The sequence below is a fragment of the Acanthisitta chloris genome, unplaced genomic scaffold (assembly GCF_000695815.1).
Source record: "Acanthisitta chloris isolate BGI_N310 unplaced genomic scaffold, ASM69581v1 scaffold19189, whole genome shotgun sequence".
NCBI lineage: Eukaryota > Metazoa > Chordata > Aves > Passeriformes > Acanthisittidae > Acanthisitta > Acanthisitta chloris.
The window spans coordinates 5,379-14,108 of NW_008692222.1; the positions used below are offsets into that span (position 1 = coordinate 5,379).

The window sequence follows — 8,730 nt, forward strand, 5'->3', positions numbered from 1 at the left end:
GATTTCCAGTTCTGTGCAAACAAACCGACTCCCATTTAAGCCAGTAAGGCCAACAATAACAAGGTTCAAGAAGCAGCTTACCACAAACTGTTTAACTTGACTTGTTATGTACAAGCTACAAAGGTTTAAAATTTCATTTTTAACTCAAAACCAATCCACTGGGGTGACATCATGGGAACCTGTTCATTCCCTCTGCTTCTTTATTCTTGTTCACACAAAAAAAGCATCTGCTTAAAATGTCACAAAACCATTTATTTCACACCAGCTTCTGATTTTGGCATTCTGACTGACAGGTAAGTTGGTTTGTTTGCTTTGGGTTTTTTTGGAGGTGTGGATAATACGAGTCTGTGTGGAATCAGCACATCCTTCCACAGCAGCATCATGTCTAAGTCTAAAAAGGTGATAAAAATCCATTTGCAGTATTTGCATTACCACAAACAGAACAAGTTTACGTTTTGCTCCAAACCATACGCAATGTTAAAAGCAAATACATGATCTGCAGTAACATAATTCTCTAATTAAGAACCACATTAAATTAAAACCTGTCATTAACAGAGGGATATACAACGATGAGAACATGCCCAATACCACACCTCACATTTTACCCTGAGATAGACACAGCTGGCTAGGTCAGTGCCAACTATCCATCCCACATTATACCAGGTCCTCTCAGGGAAAGGAACACACCTGATCTGTGTACTGAGCTACCTTTTGCTCCTCGAAATAAAATCTTAGACTAAGTTAGAAGATTTTAACAGCTGAGCTTGTTCCAGCTAACCCTCAAGACTCAAAATAAAGGACTACAGAATGTCGAGCTCAGCAAATAAAATCTCCCAAAAGCAGTGAACCAAACCTGCCTAATGCTCCAAGCAGCACTTTTTTTAAACAAACACATCTCTGATGGATGACAGATGATGTGTGCTGAGTTTGTCTGACATATACCAAAAAGTTCAGTATAGAAAGCAACTTTTAATGCACATACATAAGCTTTTCTGTGTGTACCAATAAGGTGCACAGTGTCTTTACAGGACAAGTTAACTTGGAATTATTGACTAGATTATCAGCAATAGCAATGAACAGCTGCAGCCTGTACTGACAGTCATATAAAAATAACCTTCAGCATCTACTGCTGGAGCAACTGGTCATGAATGTACAGCCAAGTATGAAGGAAACAAGTATGTCAAAAAACTGGAAAAGGTAATTATTAAAAATACAAAAAACTCACTACAATTAAAATCAATAGATCTAACTGCTCTTAAATTGCCTGGGAATGCAAGGCCTAACACAACTTAGTTTTAGAAGAGACTTAGGAGCCACGAAACTAACTTGTGCATAAATGTTAATCATTGCTTTTCTGCTCTTTCCAGATTCTGCAAGACATCTGTATTTATAGCAAAGATGTGCAGTAGAGCTTAGCCTGACCACACTCTCAACTCTGCTGCAAAGGGAACTCACCAAAGCTGGGTACCACCCCTCTGCCTTCTCTGTATTACAAGTCACAGTCACGACCTTGCCAAGCAATTCGTCGTTGAGGCGTTTTTTATCTTCATCCTCCTCTTCACTACTCTCCTCTTCCTTTTCATCTTCAGTCCTAAGTTATCAAAACATACAGTATTTTCAAGTTTATCCTGAAGTTACCACTTGAAAGCAAACACAGCCACAACCAGATTTTTCTTCTTATTTTGCAAAGCTCTGAAAACAGAGTTTGAATTTTGACAGCTGAACTTGCTTGAAATACACTTAAATATTAAGTGCACTTAGTCAATAAGAGGAAATTTTGTCAAAATTCTTTCCAAGCAGCATTATTTTACAAGAGCATTGTGTTGGAATTGGAGGCATCAATCATGTTCTGATTGTGCACAGACATGAAGCAACCGAAATGGTCTCTACGCCAGAAATTTCAAAGCACCTTTCCCCCACCCTTTTGTGCAGTATAAAGGAGGACAAAAACCCCACATTTCCTATTGGATGAGAGAAGCATCAATGTTCTTAAGGGCATTACAAGCAAAAACCTATCAGTTTCATAATATTGCCAATGTATGACCATGTCTGCAGGAACTGAATTACTTAAATCCTTGAGCTGTGCACGTGACTGATGTGATGGAGCCCTCAGAGCATTGCAGCTTCACAAGTACTGCTGCAACTTCAGCAAAGGACACCAAAGAATGGGCAGAGCACTATCAAAACTCACACAGGAAGAGAAGACCTTCTCCCTCTATTAGACTTCTTCCCAATTACTGGAGTTCCAAAGTGCTCTGGATTGGTTAGTGGCAGTTGATCAAGTGTCTACATGGAAAAAGAGGAAACGAAATTAGTTTGTAGTTCCTTATTACTATAATAAAAAAATAGGAATTAACTACTTAGTTTTTATTCCATGTCAGTCCTTGTCTTACCTCGCTTTCTGCAAAGTGCCTTTCTCCCTTCAAGCATAATGAAGTTCGTCTCAAGGTCCTTTCATCACCATCATCAAAAACTACGAAGAAGTCAAGAAAACACATCAGCACCAGAGGATCAGATCTCTAGCCCAAGCTGACAGAACAAGTCTACAGTTCATCTCATAACTGATAACAGTCTCCAGAACATGACTTGCAAGACCTCCATTTACTCATTCTGTAGTTCACAAGCACAATGAAGGCTGTGATCCACCATTCACCTAGGGACAGGGACTCAAGCCAGTACACAGTAAGGCTTTGGATGCAATAGCCTCAGTCTAATTTGGACATTCTTCTTATCAATACACTGCACACTTCAAACCACAGCACTGCCTGCACACCACTCACTATTATCTAACAGTCCTTGGGCTATGTTTGGTTTTGTTGGTTTTTTCCCCACTCTATCCATTTATTCCTTACTTATGCTACCTTTTAATATGCTTTTCATTCTCCCTCTTGCTACAAACAACCCACAAAAAGACAGATGAACGGAAAAAAACACAAGAGAGTGACAGTTTTTGCTACACCATCAGTATTGTCTTGCAAACAGACCAAGACACTGGAAACCTGCAACTCTAAGTCTACCAGTTTATACAGAATACTTAGTAGACATCCTGATGCCTTAAATCTCCTGTGTAAGTGACAGGGAAGCTTCACTGACTTCCACCAACCCACAGCAGAAGGTTGGAATGCTATGAGGTTACTACAGACTTTGCCTGAGAGAGATCTGCTCTTCTGTCAGTTTAAATAAAACGTCTTCCTGAATATTTCCTTGAAGAGAAGAAAATGAAAGTTACTAGTCTCCCCCTGACTGGTTCAGATCCATGTGAACAGAGCCCAGGTGGCTGCACTCTGGCACCCCAGCAAGGTGCAAGTGCATTTATATGGGGTCAGAGTGCAAAATACTCTATATTTAAACTACTTGAAACAGGCCTCATCCCTTAGAGAACTCTGGGGTGGAGAGAGAAGAAGGTTTCAAGTGTTGTGCATATCAGTGTGATAATTTTGGCATGCTTCTATTAAAAAAACCCAAAACATCAAAAAGTTTTTGAGTTAGAATGAACATCAAATATATCTGTAGATACACAACACTGAATGGTTGCAGCAAAAAAACACACTTATTTGCCAAATAACTAACAAGAAGAGTCACATTCTCACCATTTTCCATAAAAAACCACAGGCTGCAATAGCACAGCAATAGGCACTTCATGAAAAGGTATGAATATCAAATCAATTAAGCTTGATAGGATAAGCTTTAAGGTTCCTCCATCTTCAGAGCAGAGATAGAGCTGTGGTATGTTCCACTACTGAGCTACCTTAATGGCTTATGTTCTAAGACCTGTACACACAAAGCAACTAACTCTTCCCCCTCCAAAACCATCAAAGCACTAATTTTTCACAAATAATCATTTTAGGGCTGGTGATTTGCAACCAGTAACTTTATTGAAAAGAATGAAACAGAACCTGATATTTGACAATAAACAAAAATAACCCGCCTAGTTTATCTCAAATTTTGGAAACTCTACCCAATTATTTAAACTAGAACAGCCGAGGGATAAATCAAGCAAAACCAGATGACCTATACCAGCTTTTCACCCCTAGAAGATAAAAATGTTATAAATACTGAGGGTTAAGTAAAATACCCTCAGTAAAATACACCAAACTCAAATTAAGACACACGAAAATTGTAATAATTAAGAGCTGTGTGAGATATTCTTCTTTTCTCAGTTACAAACATACTATTCACTTAGAACTCTGAAAGTCACAGAGTTAAGATATTCCTGACCAGTATGAGGCAATTATTGCAATTTTAATTTCAAAATATTGAAAATGTAATTGCACAACTAAGAACTTCATAAGTTCAGATTTCACTTCCACGGACAAAAAAAATTAGAATTAAAAAATAATTAATGCTTAATAATTAAGCTTTCCCAATCACTCCTCAGACCCAGAGACATGGGAGTGTGAGTTTGTTTCTACAGCCTGGCAGTCATGCTGCTAGTCCTATCCCCAGTTTCACACCTGAAGTAAGACAAGTTATCCCATGCCTTTTCCTCCAGCTAAAGGTACAGAATTGGCCTTTTTAAGACAAGCTGCATGTCCCCTGCCATACAAAATGCTAGGCTGCTCTACCTTTTGCAGAGCTAAACCAGGGAAATTTTAAAAAACAAAACAACAACCCCCAAAGTCCCTTCTGAAACTCCTCTCACCACGAAAAGGAAAGCCACTCTCTCTCAAAGGATAGAGCACTTTCTTCTACATGACAAGCAGTTCAACACAACTTCAGGAAAGGAATGTGAAGAAGCACAAATTCTCAGACCTCCGGCCTGAACTGCAGCAGGACAAGGAATTGGCATCACCATTAAAGTGTAGAAATGTATTTCTGCTCAGTAGAGTGTGTGTGATTCCTTGAAAGTAATCAAGCCTAACATGCTCCATTTTACCTTGGAAATGTTCTTCCAGGACTGAGGTTTCTCCCTGCTTCACCCTTCACTCAGATTACAAGAATGAACAGTCAATGTATCCAACCCCCTGAGCATCTGATGTAAATATATATACACGTACATATATACACCCAAACAACCAAACTAGAACACTAATCAAGTCTGCGTGTAGCCATCCCTACAGACATCTCCTGCTCAGAAAGTGCTTTTAGACAACTACAACACAATTCACAGGAATGAAGACTAAGAGCTGTTACACAGGAGAAAACATCACAGCATTATCTTGAATCAATCAAAAACATTTTGCCTTTTTGAAGTGTTTAACAGAAAAGTGAGAGTTACATATCATTTTCTATCTTGACTGGGACAAGTAGGGGCAGAGGTAAAAGAACCATGAGGGGCAGAAACAGAAGGCACTTATATTTTTGGTATTTCAATCACATCTCATTGCTTCAAGGATCAACTAAAACTTTCGTTGAGCACACAAGAGTTTTTAGATGTTATTTACTCATGCTATAACAATCTATCCTGTGGACATGTGCAAATCACCTGCACCTGAGTCTGCAACTGCACAACTTGGAGCAAAACATCTTTGCAGAACAAAGTGTGTGACACAACAGCAGAAAAAGGAAGATTTCCTGAGCTAAATTATAAATCACTTTATAAAGCCTCAGAGGCCAAGTAAACCTCTCCAATTAACCACAATTCATCAAGTATTTTGTAATTGTACCTACTTTAAATGTGCTTTTTTACATATATTCTCTTAGAATACTTGATGGTATTATCAGAAACCCACAGTGACAAACTCAGCACCTTTTAGAATATAAAACTTTCTTAAACTAAGTAAGGCCTTGTGGCTTCCATCTCACTTTTAAGGAAAATCTGCTTCACCAAAGTCCTGTTCATATATTAATGCCAGCCTGTGCATGACTTTTTAATGCCAGTCCTGGAGGCTGAGGGAGAAATGTCTTTTCCAAGTACAGTATCACACATTCAGGATTTTGTAAATATAAGCAGCAGAGCAGACAGCACAGTTCTTGGCTATGAGACACTTTGACTATGACAGCAGTGATGTCAGAAGAACTTAATACACTCTAAGCTGCAAATTCATTCCTCTCTTTAATCTCACCCAGCAGCAAGGCTGTTTAATTCTAGTTAAAATGCCTGGTACTAGCAAGCAGACAAATGAAAAACTCTTCAATTAATGCTGAGTAACTTGTATTAATTAGTTCATTCCTTCAACAGGTTATCACTGCAACTCCAAATTCCCCAACAGCAGAAAGTCTAGAGGTTGTATTCCCTGAAAAAGGATTCACTGAACAGTATCAGCTGTGTTGAAAAGGGCAGGAAACAAGGAATGAAGACAGGGAGATATCTCCCCATACACATGTAATGAAGTCATCCAAAGCTGTGTTTACAGTGCCCTGATACTGATCTGAGCAGAGGAAATTACAGTCCTGTCCTCCAAAGGAACAAGTGTGAGAAAGCAGAAGCCTTTTAAGTACTCCCATTGCCTCATCCTGCAGTGGGCAGGGACTTGGGGAAACAGGGAGCACCAGCTGCCTGCTGACTTCTGGGAAGGGAATGACACAGACCAGGCAGGGAACTCCACAGGAGTGTTAAACAGTCAACAGAGCAAGGCAGGACTGAGGAAAAGAAACGCAACACTGCTGCTGGCCAGAGAACATGTTCCTTAGTGACGAGCACTGACAGAAGGGGAAGAGAGATGACTAAGCAGCACAACCTGGAGGAACAGTCTCTGTCATAAAGCTTGTTCTAGTCCCAGGAACACGGTCCAATATGCTCCATTCAGAGCATTTTTGAACAGGGACAATGAAATGGAAAATCTCAGGATTTTGCTGCATCCCAACCTTGTTCATAATAACAGGAAAGAAACAGAAATGGATTTTTTCTGTTTCTGGAAATCTACATAACACTAATCTATGACAGAAGACCAAAACCAAATGTCCCAGTTGCAATCAATGCAATACTTCCCAAGAGTCAAAAAAATCTATTAAAGGTTGAGTACCCCAAAAATGCACTTAAAGTGCAACTTTCAGCTCATTGTTGCTGAGCAAGTGTCTTCCATCCCCTGCCTGTAGCATCATAGAATCACAGAATTTTAAGAGTTGGAATGGACCTTACAGATCATCTAGTCCCAACCCCCTGCCCTGGGCAGGGACACCTTCTACCAGACCAGGATGCTCAAGTTGTCATCCAACCTGGATTTCAACACCACCAGGGCTGGGGCAGTCACCACATCCCTGGGCAACCTGTGCCAGTGTCTCACCACCCTCACAGGAAAAAGCTTTTTTCTAATACCTAACCTAGACTTCCCCTCCTTCAGTTTGAACCCATTACCCCTTGTCCTACCACTGCAGTTCCTAACACAGAGTCCCTCTCTGGCAGCTTGTAGGCCCCTCAGGTATTGAAAAATTGCTCTGAAGTCTCCACACAGTCTCCTCTTCTCCAGGGTGAACAGCCCCAACTCCCTCAGCCTGTCCTCATAGGGGAGATGCTCCAGTCCTCTTATCCACTTTGTGGCCTCCTCCGGACTTGCTCCAAGAGTTCCATGTTCTTATGTTGAGGACACCAGAACTGTGTGCAGTATTCCAGGTGGGTCTCACAGGAGCAGAGTAGAGGGGGAGAATCACCTCTTTTGACCTGCTGCCCACACTCCTTTTCAGCCCAGGATTCCATTGGTTTCTGGGCTGAGCTCACTCTGCAGCTCATGCTGAGCTTCTCATCCACTGTCACTCCCAAGTCTTTCTCCTCACTGCTGGTCTCAATTCCTTCCCCACCCAACCTGTAGCTGTGCCTGGGATTGCCATGGCCCAGATGTAGGACCTTGCAGCAGACCCATAAATGCCATTAACAGAAATAATACTAACCTCACAAAAACACTGTCTCAACACTGGTTTTCATTTATTTAAATAAACAATGCTAACAAGTCAGCTAATCAAAATCATTTTTAGGAACTGTGAAGCAACCTGCCACAAAGTTCTGCAGATCAGTAACTACATCTTGTTTAGAAATATATATAGAATATTATAAATAGAAAGAAAAATGGGGAAAAAAAAGGAGAACACAGAACACCAGTGCTAACATCCTCATAGTAGTTATGATATGACTTAGAGAGCAATCAGTGCTACCAGGACAAGGCAGTCCCATGAACAGGGCAAGCAGCCCTCAAGGCTGCTTCTTGCTAACAGCAAATCCAACAAGTTGTGTTACTGCTGCTTCCCAAACAAGGAGAGATTCCATACAGCACAGCAAGGAAACATTTTTTTCCTCATTCCCTATCCCACTCAGAAACTTTTACATCTACCATGACAACAAAAGAACACACCAAGCAGCAAAAACTGCTCCAGGGTCATTCTGCACACTGACTTATTTTCACACTTTGCCTGACAAAGTAGTAACCTGTGAACTACCAGAGATGCTGCTGTGAATGTCTAGATAAACATGTGCAAGCTTTGCAGATATTTGGGGTTCAGCTGTGGAAACAATATGGAAAGTACCAGGAGTCCTGCAGTACTTGCTGAATGACCGTGGAGACAGGGGCTGTAGTGTATTGTAAGAGGGCTAGAGAGCAAGGGACTACAGTGTTCTGTGCTACTGAGAGACTACAGAACTCACAGCTTGGTTCTTTAAACAATTGTAAGTGGGCTTGAGTTGCCCTTACAGAAATACGTATGAACGATCCTAGAAAACACACTTGAGCCCACTCACAGAAGACTATCACCTTCCAGACAAAAACTTGCTGTCTGAAACTGCTTGGTGTGAAGTGCTACAGTAACCCATTGTTACACATAAAGAGATTAGAGAAGAAAATCTACCTTCTTCCTTTCCCT

The 8,730-nt window shown here is 40.7% G+C and overlaps 1 protein-coding gene across 1 annotated transcript in view; it reads right to left on the reverse strand.

Moving 5' to 3' along the window:
- LOC103809721 (AT-rich interactive domain-containing protein 4A-like) overlaps positions 1 to 8,730 on the reverse strand; it is a gene marked incomplete at both ends in the record, with an annotated part of 20,875 nt that overhangs the window by 3,755 nt on the left and 8,390 nt on the right. Inside the window, 3 exons of the mRNA XM_009082578.1 lie at positions 1,456 to 1,591; positions 2,192 to 2,286; positions 2,394 to 2,473. Of these exons, the coding sequence (XP_009080826.1) occupies positions 1,456 to 1,591; positions 2,192 to 2,286; positions 2,394 to 2,473 (311 nt within the window). The remainder of the gene's footprint in view (positions 1 to 1,455; positions 1,592 to 2,191; positions 2,287 to 2,393; positions 2,474 to 8,730) is intronic.